This window comes from Aricia agestis, chromosome 13, assembly GCF_905147365.1.
Source record: "Aricia agestis chromosome 13, ilAriAges1.1, whole genome shotgun sequence".
Classification (NCBI taxonomy): Eukaryota; Metazoa; Arthropoda; class Insecta; order Lepidoptera; family Lycaenidae; genus Aricia; species Aricia agestis.
Window position 1 is genome coordinate 15049815 of NC_056418.1, and position 23261 is coordinate 15073075.

Here is a 23261-nt window from a genome sequence, read left to right on the forward strand (position 1 = left end):
AAAATGCACGTAAATATGAATGTGATAATCAAATTTCTAATTGAAGTTGTAGACTCATGTATAAATACAAAAGTGTGTCTGTCTGTCTGCTCTCTTCACGCTCAAACCACTGAACAGATTTTGACGAAAGGCATAGAGATACTAGTAGAGAGTTCCTGGAAGGAATATGATACTTAGAATCCTGAGAAAATGTACAGTTCCCGCGTAATAAACCAACCAATGAAATTGCGAGCGTCTTCTAATTGTATGTAATTAATTTTGTAGAATCTATAAAAGTACAAAAAAATTTAAAACCGCGTTTTAAAATCTAATAACTTTTACGATTCTCTCAAAAGATTTGGGTGTAATTTACCGATACTTCCGACTGTTTAGTGTTGGGGCTGAAAAGTTTATCGTGTGTTTATAATTCTGTACGTTTTCACCATTCGGCTCCAATTTACACCATAAAGTAGAATAGAGTGATTTGTGAATGTTGATTCTTGTAGATACAATAGAATAATAATTATATATTCTTAGAATATGGTATAAAATGTATATGGTGATTAAGTGTGCAGTCATCGATCATCAACATGTCCAGCAAATTCAACGTGAAAATATTCCGTTAAACAAGAAAACACACTATTTATAAATGCAGGTGTGACTGTGCTATCGTGATTTCGAGTGTAAAATCTTAAATAGCGACGAAACATGATACAAAATAAATGCAGGAAGCGCAAATCTAGAAATAGCGCCGCATTAATAAACTTAAATTAATGCGAGGTATTTAAAACGCGGTGGGTGTGGGTCCGAGTCACGAAAGTGGCACATTTATTTTCCGACTGCACCAGGACTAGAGATAAACAGATAGTATGACTATATAACGCGCGCCGCCTGACGCACATCATCACTTCATGGAGAATTCTTGGAGCGAGGAGGCTGGAGAAAGTCTGACGGAACGAAGCCGCGAAAAAATTATCGACACAATAAATATTTACGCCTGCAGACTTCTTTTTTTTACACCTAGATTATTTCGTTCATGTTTTTTAGTTAATTACTCGGCCGTAAACACGGCGTTTGAATAACGATTTATTGGGTTTTTATCGGTCCATCCCCGGTGCATACGATCAGCATGAGCGGCGCGCGCGCAGCGGCGGCATCCGCGCGAGTGAAAGCCAAGCTCGGCCGAAAGTATAGAAGCCGGGACACTGACATCCGCCTAAAATGGGGCGCTCGGGCGCGGTGGTGTCGTGTTGCGCGTATAAAAAGCACCCGCGCGCCCCGCCGCCGGTCAGAACGGCTTCAAACGTAAGTACGCACGCACGCACGTGCGCGCCGTGCCGCCTCCGGACAGTGGATTGTGAAGTGATCATCGTTTGTTTATCGTTATGGTGATGGATGTGGAAACGGTTCAGTGATACGCGATAGAGGACAGTTCAGTTGATGCGCTCGACGCTGCCGAGTTTTCCGACGCGTGCATTCGAAGTATCGTCACAAATTGTTGCCATCAACCATTGCCATAAAAGACAATAAGCGACGATCCGCGGTCCGGTTGGCGGCGCTCCAGGCGAATACCTGTGACGTAACGGGCGGGTCGGCGCTCGCCGCCGGGGCCGGCGTTACGCAAACGGCTCTGGCTCGGCTCCGACCGGCTCTCGGGTTACGCCACAAATAGCCGCCCCGCAGGCCGCGCGCTAACTCAGTGTTCCTCCGACCCGCAGGAAGGCTCCAGGGCTGCGTTCTCGTGTCTCGACAAGCCCAAAGTCTCGTTAGCCCTCCGAAATGCCGAAGCCAGTAGCACAAGAGGGCGAGGACCCCGATCCCACCCCGTACCTGTTCGTTTCTCTGGAACAGAAACGTATCGACCAGAGCAAGCCCTACGATGGCAAGAAGGCTTGCTGGGTACCCGACGAGAAGGAGGGCTTCTTGCAGGGCGAAATTAAGGCCACCAAGGGCGACCTTGTGACCGTCAGCCTGCCCGGTGGCGAGGTAACTATGGATCTTTATAAGTATCTAGTCGAGTTCAAAGAACCTTAAATATGTTCTTCGGAACTGTAAATATTTACATGTGAAAAGGAGGCCTGTGTTCAAGACGAGTGGATACCCATGATAAAGTATGACGAAACAGTTTAATGAAGTTAAGTTAATTATATTGATTATGGATTTCAATAGTTTCATGATTTTATTATGTGTTACGATTAACTTTATATTATGTCAAGGTTCAATGACCCCTTTATGCAATAACTTGAACGAAACTAATGAAAGTTATGAGAAAATATCAAACGAATTTTAAAATATATTAATTAATCACAATATTATATTAGAACAATTCAATTAAAATACATACGATTAATTAATAGCATACATGAAACTTTTTAACAAATAAACGAGATAATTAATGATTTGTTTACTTTATAAAAAAATTAATATCTGTCACTGAATAAATTTAAACAATATAGTAAACATAATTTGAAAAAGTCAACAATTCAGAAACATGATGTAAATAAAATGTGCTAAAGGTGGTCATTGACATGAATTAGTAATAATGATTCTAATGTGTATTTAATGAGCAGGAAAAGACATTAAAAAAAGAGCTCATCTCTCAAGTTAACCCGCCGAAATTCGAGAAAGTCGAGGACATGGCCGACCTCACCTACCTAAACGATGCTGCCGTACTCCATAATCTCCGACAACGATACTATGCGAAACTGATCTACGTAAGTAGGCGCGCCGAGCGCCTTTACCCTTACACTAATACTCATAACGATATCTCTCCCGCAGACAAAAGACTTCAAAAAGGATCTGGTAGCTCAAGTCAACCCGCCCAAATACGAAAAATGTGAGGACATGTCCAATTTGACATACCTCAACGACGCTTCTGTATTGTATAACTTGAAGCAGAGATATTACCATAAGCTCATTTACGTAAGTCGGCTGGTCAGGAGTTGCAGCGTTGCAGTTTGCATGCCTCTTCCTTCCTTCATCGATCCTCATTGGAAAATCTCCAACATTCATAGAATCTACTCGTACGATTACATCTCCTTTGATGTGGCTATTTTTAAATTCATCCGCCAACTCTATTGCGGTTACAAATAGTTCGCTTTCATTTGATGGAAGATTTATTATCATAATCAATTATTGTAAGTGCTCGGTATAATCGAGCACATTTTTGTTTATATTAAGGATTGAGAAGTTCTGAAAATAGCAAGTTGCTTTGTTTTCAAGGTCGAAAGTTTTGTTAGCAACGTTTTTAAGTTTAAATAATCACATAGTTTAATTACCATCACTATCACATTGCCAGTTGTTTATTTACTATAAAATAAAGCCAAGACATAAATAATTCTGATCAGTGATTAATGATTATTATAAAATGTAATTACATATTGATAAAAATATAATTGAGACTTAAAAACACAATATGTCATACGTTTATATAAAGTACTTCATTATTTTCGTATATTGGCTTTGAAGATCAAAAACATATGATTTGATAGGTTTTCCTAATCATCATTTTCATCATCACCATCCCCTCATCACTCCAGCCGTACTTGAAACCTTCTACACAGGACAAGACGGTGAATGGACTTCAAGGCGTCCAGGACTTTGTTTACGTGTTTTCTTTTAGAATAGGTTTTATAGTTGTTGTGTTTTAAAAGAGGTTTCTATTTCTCGTTAGTTTTCTAGAATAGAAATTTCTTCTCTCTTTTGAGCTACAAAGGCATTACGAAATGCCCTAGCTCTTCTTTTTTTTCTAGGAGTTTCTATGGATTTTCTTTGTGTCACGTGTGTTAAATATTCCACAGACAGAACACCAGTAATTTAAACATTTGAACTGTTTCAATGAATTAACGATTAAAATCATGTGGAAAATTTAACATTTTTGCAGAGATATAAAGTATTATAAAAATACTCTCTCTGCGTTATTTTAAGTAAAATTTTATATTATTTATTGTGTGATGCCTATTTTGCGGTTACACGTTGTCTTGTACGTAATTTGAAAGCTATAAAAAGTTTTTGTGATACGATGGCAGCTGCCATTGTTCACGAAAAATCACGTAATATCAATTACTATAACAACTGTAACGGCAGATTAGTTTTTTAATTTTTTGTTACGAATTTTTCATAGCTGGACCTATGATTTCCTCCTATTATCACTATCGTGTTGGTAGGAGGAAATTCTGCACAACCTTATTTCAAAATTTCAAAGACATCAAATTTAAAAGACACATCACCTTTTCCTTCTTGGTTTTATCATCGTTTCTTCATGCAGACGTACTCGGGTCTCTTCTGTGTGGCTATCAACCCTTACAAGAGATTCCCCGTGTACACGTTCCGATGCGCCAAGCTGTACCGAGGCAAGCGCCGTTCGGAGGTGCCACCCCACATCTTCGCCATTTCCGATGGCGCTTACGTCAACATGTTAACCAACCACGAGAATCAATCTATGTTGATTACGTAAGTTCAACTTTGTTGTTTCCTTGGTAAAATCAAAATATCGACTTTTAAGTTTGAAAAACAAATTTGTTAATTTAAAATTGAGAGTATCTTCTCTATTAAATTATATAAGTACCTATAAAATTGCAATGTTCCAATAAAGTACTTATCAGAAGCAAAAAAAACCATCATAATTCATCCATAACCCAGAGAAATTCTCAAAGTATCAAAAGCAGATAAATTTTTCCATCCATAATCCAGGAAGATTCCTCTCCACCAAAATGTCATCTAAATAAACTTCCCAATCTACAGCGGAGAGTCTGGTGCCGGAAAGACTGAGAACACGAAGAAGGTAATTGCGTACTTTGCCACCGTCGGTGCCTCCCAGAAGAAGGACCCGTCTCAGGAGAAGAAGGGCTCCCTTGAGGACCAGGTCGTCCAAACTAACCCTGTGCTTGAAGCCTTCGGTAACGCCAAGACCGTCCGTAACGACAACTCTTCCCGTTTCGTAAGTATATTATCTTAATATTTCTTTTTATACTTATTTACAGCAGTTTTATTCTAATAATATTAAATGCTAGTTCGTCTATAAGAAACAGCTTCTAGCAATAAGATTTATGCTGCTCTTATACTTTTGTAACTGTATATGTGTTTTTATGAAATATAAAAGTAGGACTATTCTATATGGTGATCTCTTTTACTACTATCAAATTCTTGATACTTAAAATTAGACGTTCATATGCATCAACAACTTTTGTTTTAGTATCAGTGCCAAAATCATTTATCTCAATATGTAATAGAATGCATTCCCAATTATGCTTATCAACAGTGTTTATACACGTGCTAGATTCTAATATAGAACCTTCTGTTTTGATGTTTTGTTTTGATATCAAAACAAAATAAGTGACTTATTTAATATGCGTCACTTATACCAATTTGGCTGAGACTTTCTTCAAGATAAAAAAGAAGAACATTCCATTCAAATGTGTAAATATTAAATGTTTTCTTGTACCGTATTAATGTTGTTTTCCTTCTCGCCCAGGGTAAATTCATCCGTATCCACTTTGGCCCATCTGGAAAACTGGCTGGTGCTGATATCGAAACTTGTAAGTTTAACTTTTTATTTAACTCAAGTATCTTCCAAAGATATTATAAAAATAAGAACTTTAGATCCATTGTCATTTACTAACATAGTTCTCCCTTTTAATTGCTCTACTCACTAGACTTATGCCTTTGAACAGTTCATCTTAAAATGTCTATATGGACTATTATATATCGATACATTCTCAAAACAAAACATGCCCAGAAGAAGAACAAGTACCTCTGTGCTAATACAGAATTCTTTGACTAAGCTTTATTTATTATTCTGCAGATCTGCTGGAGAAGGCCCGTGTCATCTCTCAACAGGCTCTTGAGCGTTCCTACCACATCTTCTACCAGATGATGTCCGGCTCTGTACCCGGTCTTAAAGGTAACGTATACTTCCTTCGTATCAAAGAGTTGTTGTTTATAAATAAGTTATACTTTGTTCTTCGATCAAACACTTTATTGATATTACAGATTTAAAAATTGGTAATAATTTTTAAATAAATATATTACTGAGAACCATCTCATTTGTATTCTGAGAAAAATAATATTAACATATAATTTAACTTTAGAGATGTGTATGCTGTCAAATGACGTATATGACTATTACATCATATCGCAAGGAAAAACTACCATCCCCAACGTAGATGATGGAGAGGAATGTACTTTAACCGATGTAAGTTCAGCCTTCCAAGAAACGAAGGCTTGAAAGACGTACCCAAGTGTTTTGTTTTCCTTGTATACCTCTCGCATACAACCGATTGGTGAACATCTCGCCTCAGAGCGGAAACGAGATGGAATATTATATTGTGTCTCCCACCGAAAGCATGTGCCCCTAGATTTTAGTCCGATAGCACCCTGTATGTGTATATCCACCTGAATGTGACCAATGTCGTTTTATAGCCAAATGTTTGTTGTCTAACGACATCAATGACTACAACATCGTCGCCCAAGGCAAGACCGTGATCCCCGGAGTTGACGACGGTGAAGAAATGAAACTGACAGACGTGAGTCCAGAATGAGACAACTGGCTCGTCTTTTCCTTTGTTTTGTCTATCACTTTCTCTATGCTTGTTCCGCTTCCGACCGCTTTCAAAGTCGTTGCATGTATATGTCAGATAATTTGAAATTTACAGAGTTAACGATGATTAGCAACCGCATTTCGGACTATCCCCTCATAAGTCAAGGGAAGACTCGGATACCGGGCGTTAACGATGCGGAACAGTTCGATCTCACGGTCGTAAGTGTCGAACCTACGCAGGGAGCGTGCGTCTTACTTGCCGCGGTTTATTGTTTGCCGATATTATCTGACATACACATAGCATGCTCGCTCCGTGCTAGAGGTCAAGTCAGCATGATGCACAGAATGAACCACCGGGAGTTCCCTCATCTCCAGCACTTGCACCCCATAACGGTAATAAATAAACGTCTTGACAGAATACATAGAAGGATGAGGTATAGGCCAGGGAACTAGGTGCGCGGGGTAAAGCTATGACACTAAATTAAGTTGTTTAATCTACAGACATGTGTATGTTGTCCAACGACATATACGATTACCATAACGTCGCCCAGGGTAAGATTACAATTCCCAACGTCGATGACGGCGAGGAATGTACTTTGACTGATGTAAGTTGTATTGTAGTCCGCATACATGTCGAGTTCCCCCTAGCAGCGATGGACGCTTAACTTAGTAAGAATGTTGATAAAATCCAAGGGATGGATTATTGACTATTGTCAATTAAAATATCCACAATGGTGTTGTCGATGTCCCATATAGAGTCATGCTAAAAAAATTATATATATCTAAAAGTCCAAAGAATGGATATGAGAAATTATAATTTAATAGAATTGAATCCTTACTTTCTTATTTTAATAGAATAGGTTCCTTGAAAAATATAAGGGACATTATATTCTTAGTTTATCCAACAAATTCCGGGGTCTACAAAGTATCTGTGCAATAGGTGTACATTGTAAAATGCAAGCAGCATAACTATTTCTGATACTAATATGTAAAAAGTCAGGTAAGTGGTGCATGTGTCTCAAAACAACCAAAATTTAATTCTTCAGAAACATTTCAAAATTAATTCTTAAAAACCATTCTAAGCCTAATTCTTCTCCATTTTTATATAACAACGCGCCTATTTTGTACGAAATGTACTAATATATTTTTCGTATTATAGCAAGCCTTCGACATTCTGGGCTTCACCCAAGAGGAGAAGGACAACGTATACAAGATCACCGCCGCCGTCATGCACATGGGTTGCATGAAGTTCAAGCAGAGGGGTCGCGAGGAACAGGCTGAGGCCGATGGTACTGAGGTAAATATTTATTTTTCTTCAATATTTTCTGTAGAGTTCATATTATATTTTTGCTAATATATGAAACACTATTAATAATAATTATTGTTAAGTATATCACAATTTAAATATTTTGAATATCTGATAAAATTCTTTCAAACTTTACTCTCTGCAAAAGTTTTCCTTAACGTAACTTTAGTTTTTAACATAAGAAACCGTATCTCCTTAAATTCGCCTATTTCATAATACCTTTCTGTTACTTCCAGGATGGTCAAAAAGTCGCCACTCTTCTCGGCGTCGACTGCGCTGACCTGTACAAGAACTTGCTCAAGCCGCGTATCAAAGTCGGTAACGAGTTCGTCACCAAGGGTCAAGGCAAGGACCAGGTCACTAACTCCGTGGGTGCTCTTTGCAAGGGTATCTTCGATCGTCTGTTCAAGTGGCTGGTGAAGAAGTGTAACGAGACCCTAGACACCAAGCAGAAGAGGCAGCACTTCATTGGTGTACTGGATATTGCTGGTTTCGAGATCTTCGACGTGAGTATCGGACACTGATGATATTTCTCTGATGCTTAAGAGAAATAGCATTACTTAATCATTATGAATACTTTGAAAGTAATTATTTGAATGTGTTGTAAGCATTCAACGGTGATATGTATGTATGATTGTTAGCTTAAGAAACTTAAATTCCCACTAAGGGGATACAATTTTTAATATTATTTTGTTTACCTAAAATAGTACAATCCTATTATATTAATTATTCAAAAAGGAAGGCCTATGCTCTTTAATATAAAGAAGCGAAATAATTAAATTAGAGTAATTGATAATCATTGTATTTTTTGTATTCATTTATTTAGGTCACAAAATTTATTATTATTTATTTCAGTATATCTATAATTCGAATAGGAAAAGCCACAATTGTTTGGTTGATTCTCAAAATTTTGTTAATAATTAATTTTGATTTCTTAGTATAATGGGTTCGAACAACTTTGTATTAACTTCACAAATGAGAGGTTGCAACAATTCTTCAACCACCATATGTTTGTATTGGAGCAACAAGAGTATACCAAAGAAGGCATTGTATGGGAGTTCATTGACTTTGGAATGGATCTTCTAGCCTGTATTGAACTCATTGAAAAGGTATACCGGGTGAAGAATACCCCGAAACCACGCAAACCGTTGGGTGTTATCGAGTTCTTTTTCAAAATTTTCCACTGGCACCATCTATTTTTAAGTTTTCTCACTTTTGTTTTTTCCACACACTCACTTGGTTTTCGTATTGTTTATAAAAGTACAACGGTTTCGAGCAACTCTGCATTAATTTCACCAATGAGAAGCTCCAGCAATTCTTTAACCACCACATGTTTGTCCTCGAACAAGAGGAATATAAGAAGGAGGGTATCTCGTGGACCTTCATCGATTTTGGAATGGACTTACTCGCTTGTATTGACCTGATCGAGAAGGTAAATTGACACACTGGTCCTCCAGTCGCCTGGACTCCAACATACCCGTTTGTTCACCGAGGCCGTCTATGGAATAGATGCGGCTCCGACATCCTCCTCTTGCACTTTCTTTTTTAGAACCTACCTACGGAACGAAATCCGTAGCCGGAATACAACACGTCCTATTAATATCTATCTCTTTTACCCTAACCCTTTCATTAATTATCTCCCTGCAGTTCAACGGTTTTGAACAACTCTGCATTAACTTCACCAACGAGAAACTCCAGCAGTTCTTTAACCACCACATGTTCGTGTTGGAACAAGAAGAATACCAACGCGAAGGAATTGAATGGACCTTCATTGATTTTGGCATGGATCTCCAAAATTGCATTGACCTTATTGAAAAGGTATATGGCGGAAACGCAACAATGAACGCTTGCAGCTCGCCATGGTCGCCGAGTAAAGCCGTCTAAATTATCCTTTCTAAATTAATTTCAAAATTACATAAAATTACGGAAATTGGAAAGGTTTTACTCGGTTGACTCTTCAAAGCAATTACCTGTGTTGTGTGACCTAAAGTGTGTAACTTTTCTCTTCTTCTGTATCTATATTTAATCCAACGCCACAATACACTCACAGACACGACAAAAAACGAAGCAATACAAGTATTTTAACGAGTTACTTGAATATTTTTTTCATGTCACCACTGCAGATGAACGGATTTAACCAACTCTGTATTAACTTTACGAACGAAAAATTACAACAGTACTTTAATCATTTCATGTTCGTCCTAGAACAAGAAGAATATGAAAGAGAAGGGATCATATGGGAATTTATAGATTTTGGTATGGATCTCCAACCGACTATAAATTTAATAGAAAAGGTATTAGACGAGTAACTTATGTAGCTTGAGGCTATAGGGCCGCGAATAGAGGAGGCTTCAGGCTGGACATTGAGATTCGACGCCTTTCATGCGCCTGCAAGTGCAAAGTATACTGCTGGCTGAGTCCTTCCCCGCGCGTATCAAATTCGGCTTCAGTAGCTTTCGAGTCTTCTTTCGCTGTTTCATTTTTTCATTATCAGAATTATCATTGAATTCACTTTTAGTATCGCGACATGAAATATTATTGTAGGCGCACACGTAGTATTGCCTAGTTTTTGGAAATGTTAAGAATAATACGCTTACTTATACTTAATTTTATATTTTAACTCGTAATTATATTTAATATTTTTCATAACACAACATACTATAATGTGCTAACGCAGTTTGATACACGCAAATATATTGATGCCTACTATACTCTAGTACACTTACAACTGTTTACAAAATTGCATGTCGCTTTGTAACAACAAATGCTCTTAGTTTTAAGATTTACTTTAAGCTCCCTGTAAAATTCATGTAAAAGTTTGTACAAAAATATGTAAATTAGATATTCAATTTTAATTGCTTTGGTAAGTATGGGTAAGTTTGAAAGCCATTAATTTCAATCAAAAAATAATTGTACGAAATTTGATTTTTTAAATTTAGTTCAGGTAAAAATTACTATTTCAAAAAACTACCAATATCAAGACAGCTTAGATACCGTCTATATGACCCTAATCGTATTCGTCCGATTTTAGCCTATGGGTATCCTCTCCATCCTTGAGGAAGAGTCTATGTTCCCGAAAGCCACCGACCAGACATTCGTTGAGAAGTTGAACAACAACCATTTGGGCAAATCCGCTCCTTACCTGAAGCCCAAACCACCCAAGCCTGGTTGCCAAGCCGCTCACTTCGCCATTGGTCACTACGCCGGTAACGTAAGTACAGATTCCTCTTTATATTTTTTTACCTCTCCAATTCTATTCTTCGTTATGATACTGACAATTACGTCAGGTTAATGATTCCTCTTATCAAGGTTTTAGATTTTCAAAATGTTAATATTGTCATATTTAATTTCGATGAAAATAAAAGTAAATAACTAAAAATAAAAAATAAATTACAACCGGAATATTTTGTTGATAAATTTATCATCCCAAAATAGGTCGGTTACAACATCACCGGATGGCTTGAGAAGAACAAGGACCCTCTTAACGACACCGTCGTAGACCAGTTCAAGAAGGGATCCAACAAACTGCTGGTGGAGATCTTCGCTGATCACCCCGGACAGTCTGGTGATGCCGCCGCTGCCGGTGGTGGTGGCAAGGGTACGTAGCATTCGTTATATAAAACAATTACTATTGAAAATTGAAACTTACTTAAAATTCCTTGAAACTTAAGGCATCACAGGAAATGAAAATAATATTTTAAATTAAGCATCCATAGTCTCCAGGACATGTAAGTCGTTTTTATTCCAAGAATAATTATCATGAGCTGTCACTACTTCTGTGAACGTACAATTGCATATTAAAACTTAATGCAATTTCAAATCAGAATATCATCGTAGACTCATCAAATTTTCTATTAACTCGATTATAGACATCGAGCATTTACATTAGAATATCATCGAAATCATCAAATTTCACTTCCTCTTCTGACAAAATTGTTTTGAACAAATTAGGAGCTGGAGGCAAGCGTGCTAAGGGGTCTGCCTTCCAGACCGTGTCATCACTCTACAGGGTAAAATGGAACACATGACAAAAATTTGCTTCTGTCACGTGGCTTTTGTCCTCGTCTATCTCTACTTACAAGGGGTCGCCACATTTTTTTTTGTACTTTTACATAAGGCAAAACGACTTTTTCTTTAAATCTTTAAATCTTTTACGTTTATAACAAAACTATACTTTATTTCATCCCTAGAAATAGTTTCGTTATAATCTCTATTATTGGCAGCGAATTATGTGTCGGCCCCGGCGCTTTCATCTTTGTCTATTGTCTATCCATGTTCGTGTACGTTTTACAGCACAGCTCATGTCGACGATGGAGAGTACGGCCAATATGTAGATAATAGTCTTTGTTTATATGTACTAGATTAGCATTAACCGTTACTTGTTACTGTACATCCATAGGAGGCCGTGCTAAGAAGGGAGGTGGTTTTGCTACTGTCTCCTCCGCCTACAGGGTACATCTATATTTGTTATTATTATTATATTTTTTTTGTATATTTAATCCCCAATTGTTGTTAAAAATTCAACAGTGTTGATAACTATTCTGTAAGCGAAATAGTTTTTCAGATCAGATCATTAATTTCGCAACGATGAGGTAATTTTCCTCATGTTAATGTTGTGATATAATCAACATTCATAACACGTACTTAAATACCTCGGTACGTCAAAATTCGATATCCAGTTTTCCAGGAAGATCATTATTTCCGCAGAGTTTACAACGCTTTTATTTCATACACCTAATATGTTTTCGAGTGTGTTTTTTTCTAATCCTATATGTTTCATAATAATACTTCCAAATTCATCGCTTTATATGTTTCCACCTACGAATACTTCTCCATTATTTGTGTATTAAAGATTTATGTTATTATTTGAAATATGTAGTTTTGCCAAACTCACCTTAAGGAACGATGTAATTAATTTTGGATTTATGTTTAGGAACAACTTAACAACCTGATGACCACCCTGAGATCAACCCAGCCTCACTTCGTCCGTTGTATCATCCCCAACGAATTGAAACAAGCCGGTAAGTTTTATATTATTTTTAACATTTCATCTTTTTTTTTTTACATAGATGTTCAGTTATGTTGAAAATATTAAATATGTTGATACTTAGAATGATCATTCATGTCAATTTTGCCAGATACTAAAAATACGAAAGAACCTTCGTCCCCAAAAAAACAAATTGTTGAAATACAGTAAATACCTTTTTAATTAAATTTTAATGTTGGAAATATATAAAGATACCAAAGTCTGTATGCAATTCTGTTAAGAGCGTTACGAATCCGACCAAAATATTTCGTCTGAAAACAGATTTCAACACCGCGTGTTATAGCAACAGTGTGTATTTATCAGAGTTTATTTTAAATTGCAACATCCAGAAATGCTTTCGAATTTAACACCCACGGGCTTATTACTCACGATTAGAACATATTTCTGTAGGTGTTGAGTGGACGACATATATTTAGATATTCACCGGAATCTTAAATATATCTCTTACTTTAAATTTGGGTCAGCTTATTAAAATTATTTTCTGCGTTAATTCGCGTATCTGATCTTTCTTCTAGTACCTATGAAACGAAATCTCTTCGTCCTAAATCACCTAGGCTAAAATGATCTAGGTCACGAGATATATGTCCTGCTTTCGCCTTTTAGGTCTCATCGACTCCCACCTTGTGATGCACCAGCTCACCTGTAACGGTGTGTTGGAAGGTATCCGTATTTGCCGTAAAGGTTTCCCCAACAGGATGGTCTACCCCGACTTCAAGCTCCGGTAAGTTATCACGAAGTCTCTATAAAAATTTGAACGGACGTCGTCCGCCTATAAATCGGTTAGCACACAGTAAATTAATTTACGCTATAAAAATAAATTTATTGGGTCATCGCATAGGAAAACATAATCATCAACAAAATTTTTCATGTCTGGAACATTCTTGTAGCGGGTTATTTTCGTTCGAAGCTCACGGATCCTATATGACGTCAATAACATATGTTTTGAGTTATGAGTGTTATGAGTAACACGGCTTAGGATTTTATGAAATATATGAATATTATATATTGGATACGGCACATTACTTTAACTGTTATTCAATTAATGGACAGTTACATGATTCTTGCACCAGCAATCATGGCAGCAGAAGAGGATCCTAAAGAGGCAGCTAGGAAATGTTTTGAATCGATTGGGCTTGACCCAGAAAGCTACCGTATAGGACATACGAAGGCAAGGGAGTGCAACCATAAAGTATTAGTGTGAAAGAACGTTTTAAACTCTAAAGAATAGAGTTTTTTAAAGGTTTCCCTAAGTAAGGGTCTAAATCATTTTAGACCTCTATATTTTTTATAATAGCAGATAGTGAAACTATCTGTAAAACATTTGAACATGAACCTACAAATCATGTTTTTTTATTCATGGGATTTTTTACCTCAGTCCAACGTAGTGCATTGGATGTTTTTATTATGGTACATTTAAGCAGACCTTTATCATTTTGTTAATATTATTTCAATAACATAGCTACAAGATCCTCAATCCCGCCGCCGCCGCGAAAGAGACCGATCCTAAGAAAATCGCTCAAGTTATCCTGGAATCTACTGGCTTGGATCCCGAGTCTTATCGTCTCGGTCATACCAAGGCATGTCTGACGTTATAGTAGATAGCGTTTTGGTTCTGACGATCCCCAGCTACAGATCGGATCGTTGCGCTTTAGGATTTAGTAGTACCCTTGTAGTTAGTATGTTTTACCTCAATCCTGGGCCAGTAAACCTTTAATACGAAGGCTGGTCCCTCGAGCCCAAGTCAGTAGGCTCGAGTTTTGTTTTCCCGTTCCCGTTCATTTGCACCTTTATTGTTTTCATCTTTTGTGTCCTCCTTAAACGCAGATACAAAATTCTGTGCCCGAACCTCATCAAAGAGCCAATTACCCCCGAAAAAGCCACCTCGGTTATCCTTGAACAAACCGGTTTGGACTCGGAGTCTTTCAGGCTCGGAAAGACCAAGGTAGAGCTATTTGCACGAGTAACGCTGTAATAGTTGTAAATATTAATACTCTTAATCTATCCTTTCATTGTCTTTCTTCATCTAATTAATATTGGTAACGTTTCCTTAATTTTAATTTTGTAGTTACTAAATAATAAAATTTTAACAAATAATAATTTTTGTAAAGGCTGTAAAAAAGCTTTATATAGTCAATTTATGTTATCAAATTTTATTTCTTCTTTTTTCTACGAGACTCCTTACTAATCATGGTCGCTATGGGTGAGCAGGTATTCTTCCGCGCTGGTGTCCTGGGTCAGATGGAAGAGCTGCGTGATGACAGGCTTTCCAAGATCGTATCTTGGCTCCAGGCCTACATCCGTGGTTACCTCTCGCGTAAGGACTTCAAGAAGCTGCAAGAACAGAGGTACGAGAATAAAATCATAATCATATTTTTATGTCTTTATTAATTTTATAAGTAACACCTTGGTGGTATCGTCTGAAGTATATTTTAAAAAATCGTTTCCTCTAGTAAGAAACGAAATTTCTTCTCAAATATTTTTTAAACTTCAAAAACACATTATTTATGTGTATTACGAGTAGAACATAATTCCAGAGATAGGATTCGTGTTTTAATTTTTCTACAATTTTAATTAACACGTAAAACTTTCGTAGATTGTCTCTCCAAGTTGTCCAACGCAACTTGCGCAAATACTTGCAACTCCGCACCTGGCCCTGGTGGAAGCTGTGGCAGAAGGTCAAGCCCCTCCTCAACGTCACCCGCGTCGAGGATGAGATCGCGGTGAGTTCACCTGTTGCGATGATCGAGCTGACCCATAAAACACCTCGGCGCTTACAACGTGTGAATCAAGGGTGTATAAATAGCGGCGACCGCGCCCACCTGCGGTTACGTGACACCGGCGCACCTGCCGGCCATTTCTGGATTCCGCCCCACTCCAGGCGTGTTTTTTATCCGCGATGTTGCGGGGGCGGCGCGCGCGCTGGAAAACTCCAGCGCCACTCAGTAGCGAAGTGGTTTGCGGCGCGCGCACCACCCTTCCTATCCGAACGATCGACGTAGAGTACTTAGATAATTTGATGATATCACATTAGGGGTAGTCGGTAGATCATGGCGGCGTATATGACCAAGTGGGACGGTGTTGATAGTGAGGTGATTTTACAGAAACTCGAGGAGAAGGCGCAGAAGGCCCAGGAAGCCTTCGAGAAGGAGGAGAAACTCCGCAAGGAGGTGGAAGCCCTCAACGCCAAGCTGCTCGAGGAGAAGCAGGCTCTGCTCGCCAACCTCGAGGGTGAGAAGGGCTCCCTCTCTGAGACCCAGGAGCGCGCTGCCAAACTCCAGGCGCAGAAGGCCGATCTTGAGAGCCAACTTAGGGTAAGTTAACATTATTTGACACGTGTTATAAGCCGATTGAAGTTATACTGAATTAATTTAAAGGATATTAAGACGCTCCGTATGCCGTATTTTGCTGTTTTTAGAGCCTTATTAACTCATAATTTGAAAGCTACAAAATTATAATAAAATACATCAATAATTTTTAGTATATGAACGTTCTTTACATAGTTATTAATTTTCTATTTTTATTTTTATACTCATGATATCAGCTTCCAAAGTAATACCAATTTATTTAAATTCAAGCAACCATTCAGTATCTCCCTAGTATATTTTTTCAAATTACGGTTATTTCAAACACACGCCAATAGATCGCCAATTTTATCAAGTACATACTGGACGTTTGAATTTTTTTAGGTCAATTTTGAACTAAGATAAGTAAAAAAATAGGGTTTTGGCGCGATCTCGGCAACGCGGCAAATGTATGGTCAAGAGCGTTTGCTCCGGGGATGGCCTTAACATATTATACATTTAATTTAATTTGTTGTAAGAAGTAACTAAGTACTTATAATAATCTTCATTAGATTTAAAACGATAAAGTGAATTTAATATTATTATTATCAGTATTAAAAAGTTTAAAATTGTTTCTTAAATATTAAACATTGAAACATATTTTTTCAATATTAAAACTAGAAGGAAAAATAGAAGCATAGTTGAAATTTAAAGTTTATTTTAAAATTTTCCTTGTTTAAATAGCAGAAACTTTATTCGAAAGTAATGAAAATAAATTGCACGTCAATAAAGTGCACGATTTTATTGCAAACAATAATACGTATTACGAGGAGTAGGTGTCGATTGATTTAAACCAGATGCCCGCCTTTACGATGTAACACTAACTTTTATTTTTATGTACGTTCTATTTTTTATACTTTAACATAAATTTGTTTTTATTTTAGGACACCCAAGACCGCCTCACCCAGGAGGAGGATGCCCGCAACCAGCTCTTCCAGGCTAAGAAGAAGCTGGAGCAGGAGGTCTCCGGACTGAAGAAGGATGTCGAGGACCTCGAACTGTCCGTCCAGAAGGCCGAACAGGACAAGGCCACCAAGGACCACCAGATCCGCAACTTGAACGACGAGATCGCCCACCAGGACGAGCTCATCAACAAGTTGAACAAGGAGAAGAAACTCCAGGGCGAATCCAACCAGAAGACATCCGAGGAACTGCAGGCGGCCGAGGACAAGGTCAACCACCTCAACAAGGTTAAGCAGAAGCTCGAGCAGACCCTCGACGAGCTTGAGGACTCCCTCGAGCGCGAGAAGAAGTTGCGCGCGGACGTCGAGAAGCAGAGGAGGAAGGTTGAGGGCGACCTCAAACTCACTCAGGAAGCCGTATCCGACCTCGAACGCAACAAAAAGGAACTCGAACAGACAATTCAACGCAAGGACAAGGAAATCTCATCTCTCACGGCTAAACTCGAGGACGAACAATCTTTGGTCAGCAAGCACCAGAAACAGATCAAGGAACTGCAGGCCCGCATCGAGGAACTTGAGGAGGAAGTCGAATCGGAACGTCAAGCCCGCGCCAAGGCCGAGAAACAACGTGCCGACCTCGCCCGCGAGCTCGAGGAGCTGGGTGAGCGTCTTGAGGAGGCCGGTGGCGCTACTTCAGCCCAGATTGAGCTGAATAAGAAGCGCGAGGCTGAGCTCAGCAAGCTCCGTCGTGACTTGGAGGAGGCCAACATCCAGCACGAATCCACCCTCGCCAACCTCCGCAAGAAGCACAACGATGCTGTTGCTGAGATGGGTGAGCAACTCGACCAACTCAACAAACTCAAGGCCAAGTGAGTGTTACTTACATATCTTAAGTTTCCGAACTCGTCATTTTTTTTCCTCCTTTTTTAAAAATATTTTTAGATCTATGACAAACTCTAAGATGTTTAAGGATCCCTTATATAAGGGATCCTTAAACATCTTATAAAACATAATATCTTAGCACCCTATCATAATATGCTAATTTAACTTGAAGAATTGTATGTGATATGTGCTGGTTATTTATTCAATACGAAATGAGTTTTAATTAGTATATTAATATGTAAACATAAAAATTTAGGGCAGAACATGACCGTGCGTCTTGCTACAATGAGCTTAACAACACGCGCGCTGCTGTCGATCAAGTAGCGAGGGAGAAGGTAACATGTCATCTACTGAGGCATGTCTACCACCCGGGGTGTTGCATGATTCCCTTTGTTCCAGTGTAACAACACACACTTCAAACACTATAATATGCAGTCGAAATTTTATTGGCCCAAATATGTGTTTCCAAATTCTGCTATAGGTATTAAATATGTTATATTTTATCCACCCAGGGCTGAGAAAGAGCGTTCTCAATTCTTTAGCGAAGTTAATGATCTTCGCGCCGGTCTCGACCACTTGTCCAACGAAAAGGTACAAAATTATAAAAGAAAAATGTGTTGGCAAAAAATAGTAAACGCTTTGCAGCTTTTCAGCGAGATTATGACAAATATACTATTGTATATAAACACAACTGCAGACATACGAACTACTAGCTTCAATAATGACTTCTGTAACATCCGATAAGTGCATTAACGCTAATTGTGTTAGTGTGTGTAGTAATAAAATAATAATTAATTTTGAATAATTTATGCATGACCTGATAACTTATGATTAAGTGATCTCATTGAATAAATAATATCATAACATTAATTAAAAAATCATATTATTCGACTTTAACCGCGACGTATTTTCAGAATTTAATTCTTATTCCTTTGTTGCCTTTTATTAACAGTATACTTCTTAATCATAAAATATAATAATAATCCATTTAGAAAAACCTTAAGAATTACAAAATTAGTTTTCCAAAAGTCCCAAACATTCAAAACGAGTGACTTTAACTTAGTGATTACAACAAATAACATTATTTTTTTAAATAATGCACAATATTGGACGATACAAATTTTATTTTAATTCACTCAGGCTGCCCAAGAGAAGATCGTCAAGCAACTGCAACACCAACTCAACGACGTTCAGTCTAGAGCTGATGAGGCTAACCGCACCCTCAACGACCTGGACGCCGCCAAGAAGAAGCTGTCCATCGAGAACTCCGACCTGCTCCGTCAACTGGAGGAGGCTGAGTCGCAGGTGTCACAGCTCTCCAAGATCAAGGTCTCCCTTACCACCCAACTGGAAGACACCAAGAGGCTCGCTGATGAGGAATCCAGGGTTAGTATATTAAAGGACATATTGAAATCAAAATACAAGTTATAATTTCTCAATACAATGTTCTAATAAAATAATTTCTTATCAGGAACGCGCTACCCTTCTTGGCAAGTTCCGCAACTTGGAGCACGACCTCGACAACATCCGTGAACAAGTTGAGGAGGAAGCTGAGGGCAAGGCTGACCTGCAACGCCAACTGTCCAAGGCCAACGCTGAGGCTCAACTGTGGCGCTCCAAATACGAATCCGAGGGTGTCGCTCGCTCTGAGGAACTCGAGGAAGCCAAACGTAAGCTCCAAGCTCGTCTTGCAGAAGCCGAGGAGACCATCGAATCGCTCAACCAGAAGGTTGTTGCCCTTGAAAAGACCAAGCAACGCCTTGCGACTGAAGTTGAAGACCTGCAACTCGAGGTCGACCGTGCCACCGCTATTGCTAACGCCGCCGAGAAGAAACAGAAGGCCTTCGACAAGATCATCGGTGAATGGAAACTCAAGGTTGACGACCTCGCTGCTGAGCTTGATGCCAGCCAGAAGGAGTGCCGTAACTATTCCACTGAACTATTCCGCCTTAAGGGTGCTTACGAGGAAGGCCAAGAACAGCTCGAGGCCGTCCGCCGTGAGAACAAGAACCTCGCCGACGAAGTCAAGGACTTGCTCGACCAAATCGGTGAAGGTGGCCGCAACATTCACGAAATCGAGAAGGCCAGGAAGCGACTCGAAGCCGAGAAGGACGAACTCCAAGCTGCTCTCGAGGAAGCTGAAGCCGCTCTTGAACAGGAAGAAAACAAGGTTCTCCGTGCTCAACTTGAGCTGTCTCAGGTCAGACAAGAAATCGACAGGAGGATACAAGAGAAGGAGGAGGAATTCGAAAACACACGCAAGAACCACCAACGTGCCCTCGACTCCATGCAAGCTTCCCTCGAAGCCGAAGCCAAGGGTAAGGCTGAGGCCTTGCGCATGAAGAAGAAGCTCGAAGCTGACATCAATGAGCTCGAAATCGCTCTTGACCACGCTAACAAGGCTAACGCTGAGGCACAGAAGAACATCAAACGTTACCAACAACAGATCAAGGACCTCCAGACCGCCCTCGAAGAAGAACAGCGTGCTCGTGACGATGCTCGCGAACAGCTGGGTATCTCAGAACGCCGCGCCAACGCTCTCCAGAACGAACTCGAAGAGTCCCGTACCTTATTGGAACAGGCCGACCGTGCTCGTCGCCAGGCCGAACAAGAGCTTGGTGATGCTCACGAACAGCTCAACGAGCTCTCTGCCCAGAGCGCGTCGTTGTCTGCCGCCAAGAGGAAACTTGAGACTGAATTACAGACCCTGCACTCAGATCTCGATGAGCTCCTGAACGAGGCCAAGAACTCCGAGGAGAAGGCGAAGAAGGCCATGGTCGACGCCGCTAGGTTAGCCGATGAACTCCGTGCCGAACAAGAACACGCACAGACACAGGAGAAACTCCGCAAGGCCCTCGAACAACAGATCAAGGAGCTGCAAGTTAGGTTAGACGAGGCCGAGGCCAACGCACTCAAGGGAGGCAAGAAGGCCATCCAGAAACTGGAACAGAGAGTGAGGGAGCTCGAGAACGAGCTCGACGGAGAACAGAGACGGCACGCGGACGCGCAGAAGAACCTGCGCAAGTCCGAGAGGCGTATCAAGGAATTGACCTTCCAAGCCGAGGAGGACCGCAAGAACCACGAACGTATGCAGGACCTCGTCGACAAACTCCAACAGAAGATTAAGACCTACAAGAGGCAGATCGAGGAGGCGGAAGAAATCGCCGCCCTCAACTTGGCTAAGTTCCGCAAGGCGCAGCAGGAGTTGGAGGAGGCTGAGGAAAGAGCAGACCTGGCCGAACAGGCCATCAGCAAATTCCGTGGAAAGGGACGCGCGGGCTCTGCGGCGAGAGGAGTCAGTCCGGCAGTAAGTTGTCTGTTATAAATATAACCAATAACCCCCGCTTGACAAAACTATGCTTTTTTATCAATATACAAGACAAATATAGTTAGCTTTACATTAACTCGTATTAATAGGGTTGACACAAAATAAAAACACGAAATGCAGTATCCGCACTAAAACTCCGCACCCCCGAAAAACACAATAATTCACAAATAACTAAAATGATTTTTTATTGTCTTAGGCGTCCGTTAAAGGGCGTCCATAGATCTTCACTGGATACATGTAAGTTGTGGTGACCCCTGTAAGAAACAAATGAAACAACACCAAAAACAGTGTTGATTGTTGTTACAAACCATTTATTGGGGATGCAATGAACTAAATGCCAAAATAAACCCAGCCACAAATATGCACATTTTATTAGATGAAATGTTTTTAAATATAAGCATGATTATAAAGGGGACCGTTACATTTTTTAGCATGTATCCTGCATGGCTCATGTGAATAAATATTATTATACTTCAAAGCAAGTTTTTGTCTATAGGTTTAGTTCCATAGAATAGCAGATTTATTTTTTATTTTATTTGTCCTTGTTTATTTTTAAATGTTATTTTAAGCATCGCTAGTTATTAAATTAAGTCATCATTAATACCATCACCTCATTTGAAGTTCCAAACTTTGAAAGTATTTAATTTTTAATTTAAATTTCGAGCTACAACCCTTAATTTAACAAACTTAGTTAACCTTAGCATAAAAAGTATGATAATGATCCTTTTCCATTCTATACCTAGTTTATCACTTGATCCTATGATTTTCATGTCTGTCATATCTTTATCAGTTACCTATCACACTTCGTTATACTCACATGTGATTATTCTTTCCAGCCCCCACGTTCGCGCCCCTCGGCCTTCGACGGCCTGGGCACCTTCCCACCAAGGTTCGACCTGGCGCCCGAAAGCGAATTCTAAACGTTCCACTACAAAAAAACGGACTGTACTGATCAAGTTTTTATACAATAGCAGTGTTAACAGCGAGACAATGAAGCTGTAAAAAAATGTAATGCCCAAAAAAATATACACTCTAGTATTCTTAATGTTTTTACCAAAGGGATATTTTATAATTTGTTGATATTTATATTTATTTATTTCCGTGGAGTATGTATGTAGCGGGGAGGAGGCTGCGCGCGCAGGGCCGCGGCATCAGAGACACACCTTCCACCTTATCACCGGCACTCCCGCGCGCGCTGCCTCCGCCTCACCCACATCCAATAAAGCGATATCGTTGTCAATAAATATTTCACTGGAGTTTTATTTTTTATTCCAATCCTCTAGCGAGTACTTAGTTTATTCCTAATTGGCAAATGCATGAACTTCTTTCAAAATGCTATAAGACATAGTTGAAATTGAAGGGCCTCTATTTCTCATAATATTATTAATGGAGTTGTTTTTTTTAAGAAAACAATACAGAGAATTTAGTATGGAAAATTGATGATTCATACTTTTAATTAAGACCGCTGGTGGCAACAGTATTACAATAAACAATAGTATTAATTAACTAATTGGAACTACACTAGGTCTAACTTTCGTGCCATGGCTACAATGACATGACTGATTAACCATGTTACCATGGACGTAACCAAAGAAAAAGGATTAAAACATGGAAGTATACAAAATGCTAAAGCGTGAACAACTATTTGCTTGACAAAACAAGTAACAACCCTGGATAGGAGTGAAAGAGAAAGATACTTTTAGACCTCTTCCCATTTTGCTAAGGATGTGCTAGTTTTGGAGTCCAATATCTATTGCTACCAATTTAAAAGGTAATACAATATCTGTAATTTAATAAACTCATAATTCCAGCATCGTAAAATCGGGCTCCAAGTCTGTTTTTCTGAGACGAAGATAGTATTTCTATTCTATTAGTCTTAACTCTGAGCAGCCCTATCAACTAAAATCCATGAAACTCTAATGGTAGCACAATAGTCCA

At 39.1% G+C, this 23261-nt stretch overlaps 1 protein-coding gene across 47 annotated transcripts; it reads left to right on the forward strand.

The window, feature by feature from the left end:
- Positions 1–1642: 1642 nt before the first annotated feature.
- LOC121733088 (myosin heavy chain, muscle) lies at positions 1643–22579 on the forward strand. Of its 47 annotated transcripts, XM_042123227.1 has the most exons (25): positions 1646–1965; positions 2758–2901; positions 4247–4431; positions 4723–4918; positions 5453–5516; positions 5783–5881; positions 6400–6503; positions 7677–7814; positions 8060–8329; positions 9085–9255; positions 10855–11034; positions 11259–11421; positions 11775–11833; positions 12757–12844; positions 13474–13591; positions 14330–14447; positions 15079–15215; positions 15464–15590; positions 15972–16181; positions 17096–17982; positions 18508–18586; positions 19136–19381; positions 19467–21302; positions 21520–21560; positions 22160–22579. In XM_042123227.1, the coding sequence occupies exons 1-24, from the start codon at positions 1759–1761 to the stop codon at positions 21541–21543; spliced, it is 5850 nt and encodes a 1949-aa protein (XP_041979161.1). In that variant the 5' UTR covers positions 1646–1758; the 3' UTR covers positions 21544–21560; positions 22160–22579. The 47 variants fall into 47 exon arrangements, with proteins under 47 accessions (XP_041979171.1, XP_041979153.1, XP_041979160.1 ...); XM_042123237.1 differs by lacking the exons at positions 2758–2901; positions 6400–6503; positions 14330–14447; positions 18508–18586; positions 21520–21560 and adding exons at positions 2550–2693; positions 7019–7122; positions 13921–14038; positions 18252–18330 and having other exon boundaries at positions 1643–1965; XM_042123219.1 differs by lacking the exons at positions 2758–2901; positions 6400–6503; positions 11775–11833; positions 18508–18586; positions 21520–21560 and adding exons at positions 2550–2693; positions 6069–6172; positions 12223–12275; positions 18252–18330 and having other exon boundaries at positions 1644–1965.
- Positions 22580–23261: the final 682 nt, after the last annotated feature.

Excerpts from the sequence above, each read along its gene's own strand:
- LOC121733088 (XM_042123237.1), top strand. The coding sequence starts at position 1,759 with ATGCCGAAGCCAGTAGCACAAGAGGGCGAGGACCCCGATCCCACCCCG. Across the intron at positions 12,845-13,473 it reads CAACGAATTGAAACAAGCCG|GTCTCATCGACTCCCACCTT; the intron begins GTAAGTTTTATA and ends TTCGCCTTTTAG. Across the intron at positions 14,039-15,078 it reads ACCGTATAGGACATACGAAG|GTATTCTTCCGCGCTGGTGT; the intron begins GCAAGGGAGTGC and ends ATGGGTGAGCAG.